Source organism: Eretmochelys imbricata, chromosome 15 (assembly GCF_965152235.1).
Source record: "Eretmochelys imbricata isolate rEreImb1 chromosome 15, rEreImb1.hap1, whole genome shotgun sequence".
Classification (NCBI taxonomy): domain Eukaryota; kingdom Metazoa; phylum Chordata; order Testudines; family Cheloniidae; genus Eretmochelys; species Eretmochelys imbricata.
In genome coordinates, this window is record NC_135586.1 from 26,873,359 (window position 1) to 26,891,645 (window position 18,287).

Sequence of the window (18,287 nt, forward strand, 5' to 3'; positions counted from 1 at the left end):
AGCAAGAACAGGTTTAAACTAAATTACAAAATTAATTTCTTCCATGAGAGTTCCACTGACTTCAGTGGTAGCTGGCCCAGGTTCGAAATCTTTACTGCACCTAGATGCCTCACATCTCCAGAACAGAGTGGAAAATATTTTTCTGCTTGGTTTTATACCTTAAAAATTCAGGTCCTGCCTAGGTTGGAGGACTGATTGCGAACTAGTGAAATGGTTCCATCACAAGAGCTAAACTGGTGAAAGTTGATTTGCTGAGAGGGGAAGAGATTTTTATTGACTCTTTAAAACTTTTATTATGTAAAACTTATCTAATGTCAGTAACTGAAAATTGACATTTTAAAGAAGGAAGTTGCTTCTGTATTCATCATCCTTGGGCTTTCTTGAGAACTCACAATAAACTCCCTTATATTGCTCATTGATGCTCCAGTGAAAGCAGGGAAGATCAGACTTGACATTCCAGATATTCTTAAGGTAAAAAACAAGCAGGGGAGGAGGGAAACCTTAAAATAAATAAACCTTTTAGGCCACCTTAATCCATACCAAGAAGCAAAAAATAGACTTAAACCCCAATCTTAAAAAATCCTTTGTATGTCACCATTTAGACATTTATCAAAGCCTTGATCCTGCCAGGTGCTCAGCCAGTGGGAGTTGAGGATGCGCTTCACCTAGCATCATTGGGCTCTAAACAAAAATGGAAATAACAAATATTGGTATTTTGTAACTTGTATGTGTACATTTTTATTTTAACTTTATTTTTTTTTAATTCACTTTGCTACATTTCTTTTAAAGCTAACTCTGAATTTGTTTGCCCAGTTTTCTAAAAAGTACATAATGTATTTTATTTGCTGCGCTGAAAAACAGCCAAACATGATGTTGGTGAAAATGTTTTAAATCTGACATTGTTAATGCTATATTTCTTTGGTGCCTTGTAAAATTTTAGTAACTGAAACATTTGCCGTGTACCTATGCAAAATCTTATGTTGTGATGTTTTGAAAGTACCATTGTCTCCTCCCTATTATAATATATAAAATATACTCTTAACAGCATTCTAATAATCTGGTTGCAAAATTTCTGCCATAACAAAGCATTTAAATTGTCCTTCACAAACCTCTTCCTACTGATTCAGTTCTTAACTCAGTAGATCCAATATCCAATTTAAATTTAGATCAGTTATCTCAGTAATATTAGAACGATGTACATCATGCTAAATACCTTCAATGGCTAGAATGTAACTTTTAGATGCGGGGCAATTTGGCAGTTAAATCACTACCAAAGTAGACACAGGAAAGCCAAATTTTATAAAATAGTGTTCTCAACTGACTGCTCACTGGGAATTGTGTGGATTTCCTGCCAGATGGAAAACTTGCCTTTAACTTGTTCATGGGTGAATTCAGCCAATTACATAATGTACATCTCCCATGACTAAATTTAGGTTCAAGGAAAATCTTTCCTTGGGTTGTTTCCAGGGCTGTTACTGTGAAATGAGAGGGAAAAGCTAGGGCAAAATGCATACTAATCTGGCCTTTTTGCTGGTTGGATGCTGTGTTTACTTAGGGATTCTAAATCCAAATAACCCATCATCCATTGGAGAATGATGCTGTTTGATCAAATAGCTGATTGTGACATTGTCAAGCTGAATTTAAATAGCAGGTAACAAATTAAGGACCCAAATCTGTTCCACTGTACATCTTATGTGACTATTCTGAAGTCATTGTGGAAGGTTAGGGGAAAAATTGTCCCTAATTCTTTAAAATCAACATTTTTATAATGAACAAATATTTTAGAACATTTTCCTATGTGTATACTAATTATTGGCAGGTCTGAATGACTCTGAGGACAGGTAATCCTACCAAATTCATAGGCGTGAAAAATGCATCACAGACTGTGAAATCTGATCTTTTATGTAATTTTATCCTATACTATACAGATTTCACGGGGGAGACTAACGTTTCTCAAAATGGGGGTCCTGACCCAAAAAGGGGTTGCAGGGGAGTCATGGTATTGCCACCCTTCTGTGCTGCCTTCAGAGCTGGGTGGCCAGAGAGCTGCGGCTGCTGGCCAGCTGCCGAGCTCTGAAGGCAGTGCCCCACCACCAGCAGTGCTGAAGTAAGGGTGGCAATACCAAACTATGCCATACCAAACTGGTGGCAATACCAAACTGTAGTTTAACAGTGTCAGCAAATTGTACTGTAGAAGATACTAAAGGAAATAAAGCCACTGCTCCGAAGTGCTTTTAATCTGGAAGTACTGAAGACTTAGTGTTTTTTTTATAGCCACACAAACAATTCTATGGCAATTTAGAGAAAACCCCCCATAAAACCACAAAAACAAACATCTTGCATCTGACTGAGTCACTTTGAGAATTATCACTCTTCAGACCACATTCAGTAAAAGATTTTCTGGAGAAGGCTTGCCTTTTGGTAACTCATAGGTAAAAAGAATTCTTTAGTTTAGCTCATGTGGCTAAATTGGGTAATGTAATATTGGGTGCTGAATATTATGAGTTTAGTCCCCACTGCTAATTCAGATATCATCATGTGTATGCAATCACAACTGGTTATATTTGAATGAAAGGTATTGTATGTACATTAGCATTAGAGAGTATAAGCTTGTATTGAAAGTTGATTCTTCATGTTTAAAATAAGTTTTTACTCTTTCAGATACTTCTGATGAACAGAATTCACAGTCTTCAATGGAAAATTCCATGAACAGTTCAGAGAAAGCAGAAATTCAATCCTCTGGAGAAAATGATATAACTACAGAGGCATCTAAAAACTCTCAGGTAATTTTAATTAAGCTTTTTAAAAAAAGCTACTTTTACACGTCTTTTCCAAATTCAATATCAACTTTAAAAAAAAAGTTAAAGAAAAACTGTCAGGAGACCAACCACATTTACATTTATTTCTTTAGCTGTGTTACTAAGATCACCTTGGACTATTAAATTATTTTTAGTATCTGATTTGCTTTCACCATTCATTTGGCCTTCTGTTTCAATTTCATTTGCCTTTAACAGTAAGAAGACTGATCAGTTTCACTTTCAGGCTCATCTGCACCAGCCCAAGTTCGATATGTAAGGAGATGTTACTGTCCAAATAAGGAGGATTTTATTTACTTACAGTCCAGTAGGCTGTGCCCAAAATGTATCCCTTTAATTTCCATTTGGAAATAAATATATTGTCTTTATAAAGCAGAACAGCTAATAGACCTGGCAAAAATGTAATGCTAATAAACTCAGTGGGTCAGATTCTGGCTTGAGGTATGTGTATGTCTGCAGAGCCATGGCTAGGAGAGGGGCTGTGGCTTGGGAATTATCCCACCTAAATCTGCACTACAGGTCCTCTCTGAGACTTGGTGGTGGTTTCACGTCTGAGTGCACATGTGCCCACTCTCAAACTCTCACACCCTGCCCTGGAGAAATTGCTGCTGCTGCTACTAGAAGGAGTAACTTCTGGGTCTTTGTTTTTTGTTGTGGCTGAGTATGGAGCTGAGGTAAGTCAGTCTGATCACATTACTGCTGTTGCTTTGGAATGTATGCAGTGGCTTCATGCCGGGAATCAGGATTTTGCCCTATGTGACTAGGTAACAACAAGACCAAGCAACATGATGTTTTAGAAAGATGATTTCAGGAGGTGTGTTTATTTGGTTATGTCATTCACATCCTAGGATATTTTGCGTCCCCCAAGTAACATGAGAGTACTCACTCTTTATTTTAATCTGATATCTACAGCACCTAAGATTCAGTCCAATGATAACATGAATTCTTTCTCTCTTTCCTGTTAAGGACTCTGAAGGAGTGCCACCTTCTAAAAAGATGAAAGTAGAGGCTTCCCAACAAAATGTTGAAGAGATTTAGACTATAGATTTTTTCTGATCAGTTTTTATGTAAGGTACATCAGTGGGCTTAATCATAGAACAACTTTACTTAAGCATCTTCTCTTGGATGAGGACAGAACTCCTAACTTTTCAAGTTACCAAGCAAAAATCCAAGAAAACCTAGCAAAGGTTTAACTTCTCAGACACTGAAAACTTTTTCCTGTGAAACAAACATTTGAGAACTTTTAAGTTACTGTCTCTGAAATGGTTGGAGTAAACAACTCAGGAGGGGTCTACGCACTGTTTCTAAAGTCAAAATTACAATTATGTTGCTGCTGGTTTTATTTTTTTCTATTTTTTTTTTTTCCATTTCTCTATTTAACAATGTAAGATATTTAAGGATGGTACAGGTCAGGTATTAGCTTTCATGTGAAGTTCATTGTTCTGGCGTGATGTCTGCTTTTGTTTTGTGCCTTGTGTTCTGAAAACAGTGCTAACTTTTAAAGTTGTTTTGCAGCTGTCTCCTTTGCAAAGTGGCCTATGTTTGTATAATGCCATGTAGTAAGTTTTTCTGGTTTTTTGTTTTATTTTTTTATTTTAAATCCCTGATGCTTAAAACTTAACAAATAGAGATAAAATTGATCTGGAAGCCATTTTCACACTTGGAGTCCAAGGAGACAAAGAAGCGTCATTTTATTTTTCTGCAGCTACAGTGGAGACCTTTTATTGAATGCCCGGCATTCGCAAACTGTAAATCTGGTCTTTTAAACTGTTCTTAACTTCATCGGAAGTTAATATGATTTATTTACCATTTATATTCCAGATCTGAATAAATTTAATAGAAGTAAAGTAGATTAAGTAATAGGTCCAGATCTCTGTACTGGGTACAGTAATTGTTTTATAAAAAAGTTCCACTATAAAGATAGGATCAAAGGGATTGATGTGCAGCAAATGATTTATTCTGATATCAGGTTTTCACTGAACTGGATTTCATTGTACTGTTCTTTAATAAGATGTTTACTGATATATTCCAGGCTATACTGTATTTGGGATTTTTTTAAACTTTCAGCTAGTCTTTGTAAATAAGTCTTATTTCCATAATCTCTACATTACTGGTAGAAATTATCCTTTCTTTTCAATTATGTTGAAGCGTGCTTATGCTAAGCTTGTTTGAGCGGCTCTGAGCATGTGTAACTCCCTTCAAGTCAATGGCATTTAGAGGTGCGAAGTATCTACCTAGATCAGGCCTTTAAGGGCCTGATGTTGCAATGGGCTTAATACTTCTAGGGAGGTGCCAAGCGCCTTCAAAACCGAGTCATGTCCGTGGTAACTACTTGTGTGACTAAGGATATTCACATGAGGTGTAAATGTTTCTGGATTGGACCTTAATCTTCATTCACTCTCAGAGGGAGATGGGGCTTGTAATTTAAAACCAGATCCCACATCTCCAAAAATTGTGCAGAATGTGTAAGCTAAGAACTGTAAATATTTTTTAAAATGATAAATCTTTCTGTCCACACATTTTCATAATTAGCTCTTTGTAAACTTGCTTATTTCTGAATTCTCCAATGGTGAAAATGGCTTGAGCTTTGACTACTACATTGCATTTCCAATTACCACCTTAATTATGAAGAACAATTGGGAGTAGGAGAAGAGTGAGGAGCCAATGCTGACCTTCCGTAAAATGTCTGTTGGATTAAACTCCAAAGTGACTTGGTATGCTCAGTTTGGGAATTTTTCCTTTTATGTTGAAATAAACTTTTTTGGATCTCAACTAAATAAAATTTGGTTGCAAATCATTCATGAAACCAGTGTGCTCCCTAATAAGTTTTTGGGTTCTCTGGTCAGATCATGAAGTCCATTAACTTTCTGAACATAAGGAACCGAGGAGCCAAAAGTTATATTTGCACAATAAACATATTGGAATGGTAATTTCTCTCTTGAATTGTGTGTATGCTTAAAAATGTTGATAACTGGTCAATGGCTATCAGTTTGTATGTATAAATACACTCAGATTTAATTGATATTTTGTGAGAAAAATTCTATTTGATATATAAAATGGGCAAATTTAAAAAAAAATCAGACTTTTCAAAACACATTCACTAGCATTTTAATTTTGAATGCTAAAACTACATGAATCAGATGCCACCTTTTACAAGTCGTCATGTTTACTGATCACCATCTTCAGATGCATCCCAAAATGTTTTTAATTTTGATTTTTCTACAAGTTTTTGAAGGGGTAGGTAAGCTTTTTGATTTCAAAGCTGATTCCTGTACTTTAGGAAGAAAAATATAAATAGTACTAAAATACCTCAAATTTTTCATTAGATAGAAATGTTTATTGGCATTACTGACACCAACAGGTTTAACTATAAAATTCCTTCTTTTTCTCCTGTGGCTTCTGCTCAGAACTGTGTCCATTGTACTGTGGCTTGGAAAACAAACCAGCTATTGCTAATGGCTTTATTTCTAAAATAGTAACTTTTTATTTACAGTTTATACAAAATACATTCAGATCTTCTTTTCACTACAGATTCTAGTGACAACAGACAATTGAAAAAGCAGATAGGTTTGGGTTCCTTAAACCTGTTAGTGTCATTCTCTGAGAGGAGAGACCTTGACATTACCTGGTATGAAGAAATCCAAAATAATGTATAAGACTGTTATTAGTCTTTCTTTGAAGTGCCTGATAATATTAATGGGCCAGTGGGTGTGATTAAACACATTTTAATACCAGAAAGTACAGATGTGATCAGACCAGAACATAGGATCCATATCTACTTGAGGTTTGGAACCACATCTAGATTCAATGTTTTGGCTTGGACCCATCTCTACCAGAAATTTGTTTTATGAACTCACTGTAAAAGAGTGTATTGAAAGCATTGAGACATGAAGCAGAAGGGGAGTTGTAATTTACTTCGAGGTAACTGAAAGTTCTCATACAGCTAATGTTTTAGAGTTAGTGCAAATATCAAGAAGTGCTTCCTTGCTACATGCTGAATGTTGGAGCTTCAGTTACAAAAACAAAAGAAACTAGAAGCAAAAAAGTAAATTTTAGCTTAGGTTGTGGAACACATGAGAAGGCCTTCCAAATAAGCGATTTACTCAGCCAAACATTTTATAGCAGAACTATTCCTTGGAATTTTTATGCTTGGGAAAGTAATTGTTAAACATTCCAAAAAGTGCTGGCACTTACAAAACAACAAATCAACAAGGCAGTATAAAATATTGGTTTTGGGTGGCTATCTTCATACATAAACATTGTCATGTTTTGGAATGTTCTTTATATCTAAGGGTCTGTTAGAAGATGTAAAGAATTTTGTTCTCCCCCCCCCCCCCCAATACCTAATCGTTTTCCATCTTATGATTTGTGTGTGTTGTACAGCAGTATAATTTTTCACTTATTTATTCCATCAGTAGCTATGGTTTGTACAATGTACAATGGTTTCATTTAAAAAATAAAATTAAAAAATCACAACATGAACATTGCGTGAATAATTTTGATTAAGAAATTTAAATTTAAGAAGTTCAGTTTGTTTCTAATTTAAAATAAATGTTTCAATTTTTAAATAGATTTTTAAAAAATTGTGCATTCTGTGGTGTCTAATTCCATAATACATAAAACAAATATTGCAATCTTCCTGTTTCTCACTGAACTACAGCGTTGTAATACTGCTTCAGTATGACCTTGCTAAGTTGCATGGATGAATGAGTGGTCTCATGGAATTAAAGTAGTGGGTAAACAAATCCAATAAAAGAGCAAGATTACTGGATCCAGCAATGTACTCTGATTATTTAAAGTGCTTGAGTATTGCTTTGGTACTTCACAGGGTCATATGCTGTAGTATATTTTGTAAAAACATTTAAAAAAAACTTGCAGACAGATCATTGTAGTGAGGTCTTGTTGAATTTTTGCTGAGAAGTGGGGAAACTATTAGTGCAACTTCTGTAAAGTGACTGCAGATTAGTAAATTTCCACTGTATGATTTCTTGCTCACCATCAGTGTGCTCTCCAGTGTACAGACACAATGAGAGATGTGGCCTCTACCCTAAGTGTCCATATTTCGCAGTTTTTCAGGACACTTGAAATGTTCCAATTTTCATTTCATTAATATTTTTTTGTTAGAACCACAAAATGTTCAAGATATATTGCTGTATGAAGTATAATTTGGGTCTGTGTTTACTGGGAACACTCAGTCTAGTAGAACAAGTGTTTTTGGAGTGAATGGAAAAGTTGAGTGCTATCAAAATTATGCTTTTTCTTGAAGTGAATGCTAATGACAATTTTTCATTGTTTTATGATAAATTTATTCAGAAACTTACTGGAAAAAGTCCTGTACTCAGAAATATACCTGTGTCACTGAGCCAAGAACTGGCAATAGTAAAGTCAGCACATACAAAAGAACACTTTAAAAAGTATATTTCATTACCCTAAAAAGTTGCTGTAAAAATGCCATTTTTTTATTTTGAAAACATGGTCACTTTATCCCTGCCCCAAAGATCTTACATTCTAAATTAGACATATAGATCAAGCATATTTACACATTGAACTGCCTGATAGCAATTCATTCTGAGTTGTGCTGATTGGGGGGTTTATTTTAATACAATGCTCACATTTTTAGTGCATTATCAGGCTTCACAGAAGGTGTGTGTAAAAGGGGGATTTGCACAAAGAGAATTTGCTTGTTGTACAAGAAAGGAAACTATTCCAAGCATAAAGGATGGAGTGAAAGGATGCATGAGTGAAATGTGAGATGCAGTTTTGCCAGAATGTTTACAGTATGGACTTTTGTTGACACAGTTGTGTTGGTTGCAAATTGTACCACCTCCACACCCCTCACTGACACAGCTGTGCTGCCAGATATAGCGCAGCCTGCAGAGACTAAAACTGGGAGGGGGAAGTTAAGACAAAGTGCATAAAGTGGGGTGGGAAATTGTAGTGGGTGACCTACATGAGTGAGTGTTAGTAGGACTATGCCCTAATTCTGTATATATTATATGGTTGACTGGATATATGTAAATACAGGTGTGAACATGAGAATCAAAGTAAAACTGACCAGTCTAGATTAAAGTCCCATTTGCTCTTCACCATTTATACTTGTTTATTTTATTCAACCTGGACTGTTAAAATGTTACCTTTTAATAGAGAAAGGTATTAACTGTCCAGGTAAAAATATGTAAAAAGAAATAACCCAAGCAATTTTTAGCCTGACAATGTCCAGACAAGATTACATTTGGACAGCTAACTGGTGGTGTGGGGCTAGTGGTCCTCCCCTCTCCCCCCCCCCCCTTTGATTGCTTATATTTTGTGTTTTTAACATGGGTGCAGAAATAATTGGCAGCAGAATCCTAGAAAAGACCTATTGTCTCAGGTAGACTACCACCGCATGACCAGTACTGGATTGTTTCTTGTCCTCTTGCAGATTTTTCTTGTGTTTTGTGCAGTCCACTTTTAACTGTCCTAGTCACTGAGGTTTCCGCCACTTCTCCCTGGAAAGTCTAGCAAGAAATTTAGTGGGTGCCAGTTTTAGACATTCTGTGACAGTTTTCACCTTAAGAGCCGGAGTCTAGTCACATTATGTGAGGTATTCATCATCCCCAGTTCCCTATACACTTTGGGCCAGGGACTTTGATCTGTGATTTTTTTTGTCTAGCTTTTCTCCCTCACTATAAACTGTTCTATAAAATATAAAAATAATAGGAATTCCCCAGACTCCTGTCCAGACTCCAAAGAAAAGGCACAGTTTAAACTTACTTTGGTTTTTTAATTGGTGTCCACTAGGAGGAGTAGAGAGCAGTTCTGTTCCGTTTGCAATGGGCTATTGCAGGAAGGCAGTCACACGCAGCCAGAGCCCTACATCAAGGATGATGCCGTCTTCATTATAAACAGGACTGGCTAGAGCAGTGGTTCTCAATCTTTCCAGATGTACCCTTTCAGGAGTCTGATTTATCTTGCATACCACCCCCCCCCGTTTCACCTCACTTAACCACTTGTTTACAAAAATCAGACTTAAAAATACAAAAGTGTCACTACTACTGAAAAATTGCTTACTTTCTCGTTTTTAGCTTATAATAAAAGAAAATGATTGGAATATAAATATTGTACTTACATTTCAGTATATAGTATGTAGAGCAGTATAGAGTCATTGTCTATGAAATTTTAGTTTGTACTGACTTTGCTTGTGCTTTCTAGGGTCGGTCCTGCTTTGAGCAGGGGGTTGGACTAGATCAGTGTTTTTCAAAGTTTGGGTCGCAACCCAGTACTGGGTCGCGGCATGTAAGGCACTGGGTTGCCTTGCTCAGCACCCAGGGACTCTAGCAGCTCTGGTCCGCACTGCCGACTGGGAAGTTAAAAGTGCCGTCGGCAGTGCTTCCCAGCTAAGGCAGGCTAGTGCCTATCTGTTCTGACACTGCGCTGCGCCCTGGAAGCAGCCAGCAGCAAGTCTGGCTTCTAGGCAGGGGGGCTCCGTGCACTGCCCCTGCCCCGAGCACCGGCTCTGCACTCCCATCAGCCGGTTCCTGGTCAATGGGTGCTGGGGGAGGGGTGCTTGTGGGCGAGAACCACGTAGAGCTGCTTGCGTGCCTCCGCCTAGGAGCTGGACCTGCTGCTGGCCGCTTCCAGGGTGCAGCACGGTCTGCAGTGCCAGGAGAGGCAGGAAGCCTGCCACTGCACCCCAGCTGTGACGCTGACCAGGAGCCACCGGAGGTAAGCCCAAGCCCATGCCCCATCCCCTGACCCAGCCCTGAGCCCTCCCAAACCCGGAGCCCCTTCCTATACCCCAAACCCCTCATCCCGGGCCCCAGCCCAGAGCCCTGAACCCCTCTCCCACACCCCAACCCCCTGCCCCAGCCCAGAGCCCCCTCCCACATCCTGAGCCCCTGATTCCCAGCCCCACCCCGCAGCCTTCACCTCCACACCCCAACCTCTGCCCCATCCCAGAGCCCCTCCCACACCCAAACCCCTCATCCCCAGCTCCATTGGGTCACGGGTATCAACAATTTTCTTCAACTCTAATTTTTTACGATTCTATGTAGCCTGTTGTAAAATTAGGCAAATATCTAAATGCATTGATCTGCCCCCTGGAAGACCTCTGTGTACCCCTGCTTGAGAACCACTGGGCTAGAGCACTTCAAGGCTGCAGGCAACTCTGGGGTGGCATTGCATGATCACTAATGGGATAGGAGTGCAGGGGGAGGGGTTGTTGCAGCAACAGGGTGTTAGTCACAGCTGAGACAGAACCTTCTCGATTCCCTCTGTGTGTATGGAAGAGACACGTCTCCCATCTTCATTGTAAATAACCCAGTTGTCACTTTGCAATTAAGCAATAACGTAACTGTTTTGGAGCCCTGTGTAGCTGGGGAGAGGAAGGTGGTCAGTGGAGAAAGTTTTCCTGGCCCGATCCTGTACGTATGGAGGGGAAGCAAAAATGCTGCCTTTTGGTTTGAAACTGGGTGCCCCAAAGCCATGCAGGTTGTAGGGTGGTGATTGCAGTGCTGGTACGTGGGGAGTTGGTGTGGCAGAGGAATTGCAGTGAGTTGTTTGAGGGATGGCAGTGCAGGCCTTAGCATCATGGAGCCATTGGGTTAGAAGGGACTGTAAAGGTCATCTAGTCTAACCCCTTGCCACGATGCAGGATTTGTTACGTCTAAACATCCAAGACAGATGGCTATCCAGCCTCCTTTTGGAAACCTCCAGTGAAGGAGCTTCCTCAGTCTCCAGAGGCTGTCTTGTTCTTTGGGGTGTTCAGTGGGAGCAGGGGGACCACCCTGCATCATCCTGTCTGACCTGTAGATTGCAAGTCCCTGCCCCCAAAGAGTTCTCTTTTGTTTGTCTGTACAGCACCTAGCACAATGGAACCCTGATCCTTGATTGCGGTTCCCAAATGTGACCATAATATAATGAGCAGGAGCATTGCCTGCATGTAGGTGTGGCGGCTGTTCTTTGGAGGCGCAGGGTGATTCTGGTATAGGTATTGGAGGGGATGTGAGAAGGTGCCACGGGGATTATAGTGTAGATATGTGGATGGGTGTTTAGGGGATGGTAGCAGCTGTATGGTAGCAGGGAGGAATACCAAGGACTGCAGTGGAAAGGGTTGGTTGGGGTGGATTATAGTGCAGGAATTAAGGAAAGGCTTTACGGTGCAGGGCGGAGTTCTGGGGGGCATGTGGGTTGCTTCAGGAAGAGTTTGTGGATGCACTGCAGGGGTGGGGTTGAAGTTCAGGGGGATGCAGTGCCGAGGAAATGGGGGCGTAAGGGTGGTTGGGAATTGTGGAAGAGAGGGGCAGGGGCCTCCAGGCTGGGGGCCAGGGCGCGGGCTGCCCAGGAGCAGGGGTGGGGGAAAGGGGGGCGGGGGCTGCCTGGCTTCCCTCAGACAGGTGCCAGTCCTGGTCCAGGGCTTCCCGCCCCGCCACCGGCTGTCGCCGCCCCTGAGCAGGCCGGCGGGGCGCGGGCCCCGGCTCCTTTAAATGGCGGAGGCAGGCCGGGGGCGGTGCCAGACCGGGGGCGGGCCGGGAGTCGGGAGGGGTCCGCGGCCGCAGCAGGAGCGGGAGGCTCGGGCCATGGCCGCCGACGTGTTCATGCGGCCGGGCCGGCTCCCGGGGGCGGCGGGGCCCGTGTCGCGGCGGGCGGAGCCGGACGAGGACTCCTCGGACACGGACGATGGGGGCTCCCCGGCGGGGCGGCGGCCCGGGCCGCGGCGGGGCCAGCCCGCGGGGCCCCAGATCATCCACTCGGGCCACTTCATGGTCTCGTCGCCGCACAGCGAGCACCCGCCCAAGAAGGGCTACGACTTCGACACGGTCAACGAGCAGACGTGCCAGACCTACCGCTTCGGGGCGGCGCGGGGCGGCGGCGGGGCCGGGGGGCGCCTCAGCATCGACGCCTCCCTCACCAAGCTCTTCGAGTGCATGAGCCTGGCCTACAGGTGCGGGGTGCCTGGAAGGGGCAGGGGATTCCACGGGGGTGCTGGGGGGTTTCTTGGGCAACTGGGGGCTCCCTGAGGGAGAGTGTCTGGGGGGACGGGACAGGAAGCGCCAAGAGGCTGGGGGCTCCATGGGGTGGGGTTATGGATGTCTAGGACAACAGGGGGTTCCCCGGGGGGGGGGGCGGGGGTCGAAGAGGTTGATAGTCCAGGATGTTGGGCTTAGGGTATCTGGGGGGACAGGGGGCCCCAGGCAGGCTGAGGGGACTCAGGAGACAGCAGTGGTACACAGTAGCGTTAGCTTAAGTGGGGGAACCCCTTAAAGCCTGGGCATATGGGAGTAGTAGGGGAAGTTGGGTAGGGGGCTCGGTATCAGCCTTGGGGTATAAAGGGCCTGGCATCACTGAGCATTCGTGTGTCTGTCATTAGCTCTTCCAGTTATGATCTTGCAGAGACTTGGGGAGGGAACAGGGGAAACCATGAGACCCTGTTAGGGGACTTGGAACCGCCTCTGGAGTTGAGAGGGGATGCAGAGAGGTGAGGGATGATGCTGGGTGGGCTAACAGGGATTTGGAGATACAGATATCTCTAGAAGAGGGCACAACAACACGTGAGGCAGGAACTGGTAACAATATTAGATGTATATGTACTGTACAAGACTATACACTTGCATAAGTGCTCTGGATAGGAAAACTCCTCCGCAGTATGTTTAAAGTGGATGGGTAGCTATGCCCAGCAATGTCAATAGCTACCTACTGCATAGCCCCTGGTCCCAGATGTGGCCATCTACCCTTCCAGAAGGCATCAATGTCAGACTCCAAGTGAGGGATGGTTTAATTGAAAGAGGGTGGGAGAAGAGTGGAGTAAACCTGAGAAATATTTTAGCTGAGCATTCTGGAACCTCAGTTTTCCATGTAGAGGCCAGTGTCTGTCCCTCCCCACCAGGACCAGAAGGGAGGCCACGCCTCCTTACTTCCACATCTCTGCAAAAAGAAAGCTCATGAAAGCTCATGCTCCAAATAAATTGGTTAGTCTCTAAGGTGCCACAAGTACTCCTTTTCTTTTTGCAAAGACAGACTAACACGGCTGTTACTCTGAAACCTGATCTCTGGAAAAGCCAGTTTAAAGGGGATTTAGCAGCCTCTGAAGTCCTGGCCTTCTAGGCAGGGCTAGACAGCAGAGAATCTAGGGCTCTGGCCTTCCAGCAGGGCTGGAATCTAGGGCTCTGGCCCAAACGGTCTCTCACCTGACATCCTAACTCGGGTAGGCAGCAGAAAACATTGGCCTCTTGGCCTAAGGTGGGGTGCCAGCAGGAAGGATGAGGGACCTTGGCCCACCCTACTCCACCAGGTCCCAGCCCAGAGCCCTGACAGTGTGAGAGCTCTGCCACTGGGTCAGCAGGGATCCCACCAAGACACACAAACAAGTACTTTGGCACTACAACCAGACTATTGTCTGGTGTCCCTGGGCTACTTCCTGTAACCCACTGACTAGATACCTTCATTCTGTGGGTGTCCTCTGTCTCCTCATGGTACACAGATAACAACAGTTTCCTCATCCCTGGCAGCCCCTTCAAGTCCTCTGTGCTGTAGAGGTCCTACTTGGGCACAAACCCCAGTGGGGAGCATCTATCTTGCTCACCAGCTCCAGGCCAACTGAGCTGCAGGGCCTGCCTTTTATACTTCCTGTCTGCCCCTCTGCTTTGGGCGTGGCTGGCCTGGCTCCATGCACCAGGGAGCAGATGGTGGTTTCTCCTGCTCAGGTCCAGAGGAAGGCCATGTCCCCTCGCTACACTCCACATTTGATATAAATAAATTACAGAAGCAGAGAAAAGGGTTGTGGGGGAGAGTGGTAAATGCAGATTTAAAAACTGGTGACTTGCATCGTAATTTTAGTATATTTAAGACAGAAGGTGCCAGTGGGGCCTAAAACAGTTCTGAAAAGACTTAACCTAGGGAGTGACTGGCCTTAAAAATCCCTTCCAAAGCTGTCGTTGTCAGTCTGCATTGTGACAGACATCAGAAAAAGGACCGTTAGTGCACAATCTCATAAACTCTGGTGACAATCCCTTTTGTGGTGTGGTGGAAAATATAGTCATGTTGGCGCAGAACCCGTGGGGGGAGCATATGAGTAGTAAAGCTTTTTCTTTTACTTTCAGTATGTATTTGCTTTCTATTTTGTTCTTTGTATCTAAATTACTTTTGTTTAATGAAACAGCAAAACTTTAAAGTATCTGTAGAAAATTTTATGGACTTGGCATTATAGAGGCAAAGCTTGTATCCCTGTATATAATTAAAGTTCTGGACTAAAATGGGTTGCAAAGGGAACAAATAGGGTTAGCTTCAGTATATGATGAGAATTAAAAATAAAAGGACTTGATTCTGAGAGAGTCTGAGCTCTTCCTGCCTCTGTAGACTTCAGTGGAAGTTGCAAATGCTCAACACCTCTTGGGATTGGGCCCAAAGTTAGCAGCAACACTTAATTGCAAAGCCGAATAATTTGTCAAGGACAGAATACAAGTTTCTACCTCTTTTTCTTTTCCTGTTCCATAGGAAGAGTAGCCAGCTATTTGTTTGCATTTTTCTCTTGCAAGTACAAGAAATTATTAGTCAGCGTCTTTCATTATTTTACAGTAACTCTTTATTTAACTTTGTTCCGGTGATTGCAGTTTGTTAATAGTACTTCTTGAATTTATTTAGACATGTTACTAGAACTTCAGTCTTGCCTTCCACCTTTTTAGTAAGATACTAACACTTATCACCCATGTCTGTAGTCTTCCACATTGGAGACAGGGACATAAGGTAATCATGCTGTGGAATAGAAATGGGTTTTTGAGAAGATGCATGTCTGCTTGAAGCTTTTGTCTCTTGAGATGCTACTGGGAATGTATAAGGGAGAAAGTCCATTTGGATTCACATTTTTAGATTTTGATTAAAAGGAGGGGTGGGAAATTCTTCAAAACATATAAATTAAAATGTTTTTAATTTAAAGGGAACATATTAACTTGAAATTTAGTCAAATAAAGAAAATGAATTTCAGCAATTCCTGACGTGTCCTGCCATTTTTTGTGGTTTTACAGCCACATTTTTATATTTATTTAAAAAATGTTCTTTTCAGGTGTTGCTATGCAAAAGACTCATAAAGTAAAGGGGAAACTAACTATGCATGTGAAATAGTGTAACTGGCTAGACATACAATTTTGTGAAGTATGCAGTGCAATGAAACTGATTCCTTTCTTTTGATTACCTGAATGATCGTTAGTAGGTAAATAATTTCCATGAAGAAGAGTGAATTGGCTACGTATAAATGTTGTGAACTCAAACAGGAGAGTTTTGTGCTAATATATGAGAACCAGAATGTAAAACTAACCAGTCTGCTTTCACTGTCCAAACTAAGAGAAATGCAAAAAGTAAATCATCAGCAGAAAGGTTGTTAAAGTAATCTAGATTTAAATATTTTTCACTTTTTACTCGTGTGTGTGTGTGTGTGTGTATATATATATATAATTTACCATTGTATTATTAAGATTTTGAAAATTGGTCATCATATTTAATGAGGGAGCAATTCTGTGGTGGTAATTTGTGCTTATTGAAAATAGCCAATTGTCATACAAACACTAAGCCCTGTATTTTTTTTTTTTTTTTTTTTTTTTGCAAATGTCGTCATTCTGATATTCTGGCCCTATGTATTGAGAGGAGAATATGTCAAGAGACAGAAAATACCTTTTCAGTAGATTCCAAATACAGACTAACACGGCTGTTACTCTGAAATCTATCCTGGTGACTCTGAAGGCTGGTTAATTCCACCTGATGAAGTTCCCTGAACAGATTTCAGATAACATACTGAGCATTTTCATCATCACCTTGTAATTAGTACAACAAACTGATCACAAAGTTTGTGTCCTTTAAACAGGACTTTTTTTTTTTAAGCCTGGCTTTAGGTGACTGTTTGGTGAACATGGTAAAGTTAGTAAAACTGAGTGCTTGATCACCAGATGAAGAATGATTGATTAAGCCCGGAGAATGAACTACCCCCACTCATCCTTAGAAGTTGTCTCTACATCCTTATCTGCTCTAGGGATGCTCAAGACTTACAGATTATACAGTAGACTTCATTCTCCAGTCCAGCACCTTCACTGTCAGGAAATCCACTACTGCTGAGTATTATTTTTAACTCAGAAAATTAAACAGAAAAAAATTGATGTTGTTTATGGAAAATGTCTGATATTTGTGTTCTGCAGAGCCAGCAACACTAACCATGTTCCCAGAGTTGGGCAAACATGGCCTATACAGATGCAAAAACAAGGAAGTCACCATGACAAAATTGTATTTTTATTTATTTGAGACTCCTCACTTGAGTCTAGGTGACTTGCAGGCTTAAGATGAGCTATTCAAGGCCTTGAGAGGTACTAAATTATATACTATTTTACAGCTTTACCAATCTGCTAGGAAACCAGGATTTAATCGTGTGGGAAAGCTTGTTCAAAGAAGTGCATCTTCCCCATAATTCTAGAAGTGTCCGGGTTTGTGCTGAGTAATATTTTCTGCCGGGAATGGATTCAAAATCAGACGTCTAATTTTGTCTTCTACCTTAAAGTGTGCTGCATCATTCCTTTGTGCTGTTTAAACAGCTACCTCGTTTCACTTGAGGAAACCTGAAGGGGAGAGAAGTGATTGCTTTTCTTTCTTCTGTGAACAGAACAGGCTTCTAGCTTAGTTAAACTTATTTTTCAGTTGTATTGCAGTAATTTAAATAATTGCTTTTTAAAAAAATCATGTCAAATCAACTGCTTTACAGGGAAAAGTGTGACAAGAACACACATTCTGATGTGCAGTTTAGTGGGTCATAAACAAACTTTTATAAATCAATATGTTACCTATAAACAGTGGAGCAAACTACAGCTATCACGTGTCCTGTACTGTATACTTTATCTGAATGTCACCTTCTACCATCATGAGATTGATTGGGAACGGTACCTCTCTTAATACTTGTCAAGGTTCCTCCCCCACTCTGAACTCTAGGGTACAGATGTGGGGACCTGCATGAAAACCTCCTAAGCTTACTTTTACCAGCTTAGGTTAAAACTTCCCCAAGGTACAAATTAATTTTATCCTTTGTCCTTGGAATATCCACTGCCACCACCAAACTCTAACTGGGTTTACTGGGAAATGTAGTTTGGACACGTCTTACCCCCCAAAATCCTCCCAACCCTTGCACCCCACTTCCTGGGAAAGGTTTGGTAAAAATCCTCACCAATTTGCATAGGTGACCACAGACCCAAACCCTTGGATCTGAGAACAATGAAAAAGCATTCAGTTTTCTTACAAGAAGACTTTTAATAGAAATAGAAGTAGATAGAAGTAAAGGAATCACCCCTGTAAAATCAGGATGGTAGATACCTTACAGGGTAATTAGATTCAAAACATAGAGAATACCTCTAGGCAAAACCTTAAGTTACAAAAAAGACACACAGACAGAAATAGTCATTCTATTCAGCACAATTCTTTTCTCAGCCATTTAAAGAAATCATAATCTAACACGTACCTAGCTGG

General features: G+C 41.5%; 2 protein-coding genes across 7 annotated transcripts in view; both read left to right on the forward strand.

Annotated features, from left to right (window-relative positions):
- BCL7A (BAF chromatin remodeling complex subunit BCL7A) overlaps positions 1-7,300 on the forward strand; it is a 30,527-nt gene extending 23,227 nt beyond the window's left edge. For all 3 annotated transcript variants that reach the window (XM_077834998.1, XM_077834999.1, XM_077835000.1), the window contains 2 exons: positions 2,662-2,783; positions 3,783-7,300. In XM_077834998.1, coding sequence (XP_077691124.1) covers positions 2,662-2,783; positions 3,783-3,854 — 194 coding nt within the window. In that variant the 3' untranslated portion in view covers positions 3,855-7,300. The remainder of the gene's footprint in view (positions 1-2,661; positions 2,784-3,782) is intronic.
- Positions 7,301-12,366: 5,066 nt separating this feature from the next.
- MLXIP (MLX interacting protein) overlaps positions 12,367-18,287 on the forward strand; it is a 76,553-nt gene continuing 70,632 nt past the window's right edge. For all 4 annotated transcript variants that reach the window (XR_013348031.1, XR_013348030.1, XM_077834620.1 and 1 more), the window contains exon 1: positions 12,367-12,738. Coding sequence is in view for 2 of the 4 variants with exons in the window: in XM_077834620.1 (XP_077690746.1) it covers positions 12,374-12,738 (365 nt within the window). In the remaining 2 variants the exon portion in view is untranslated. The remainder of the gene's footprint in view (positions 12,739-18,287) is intronic.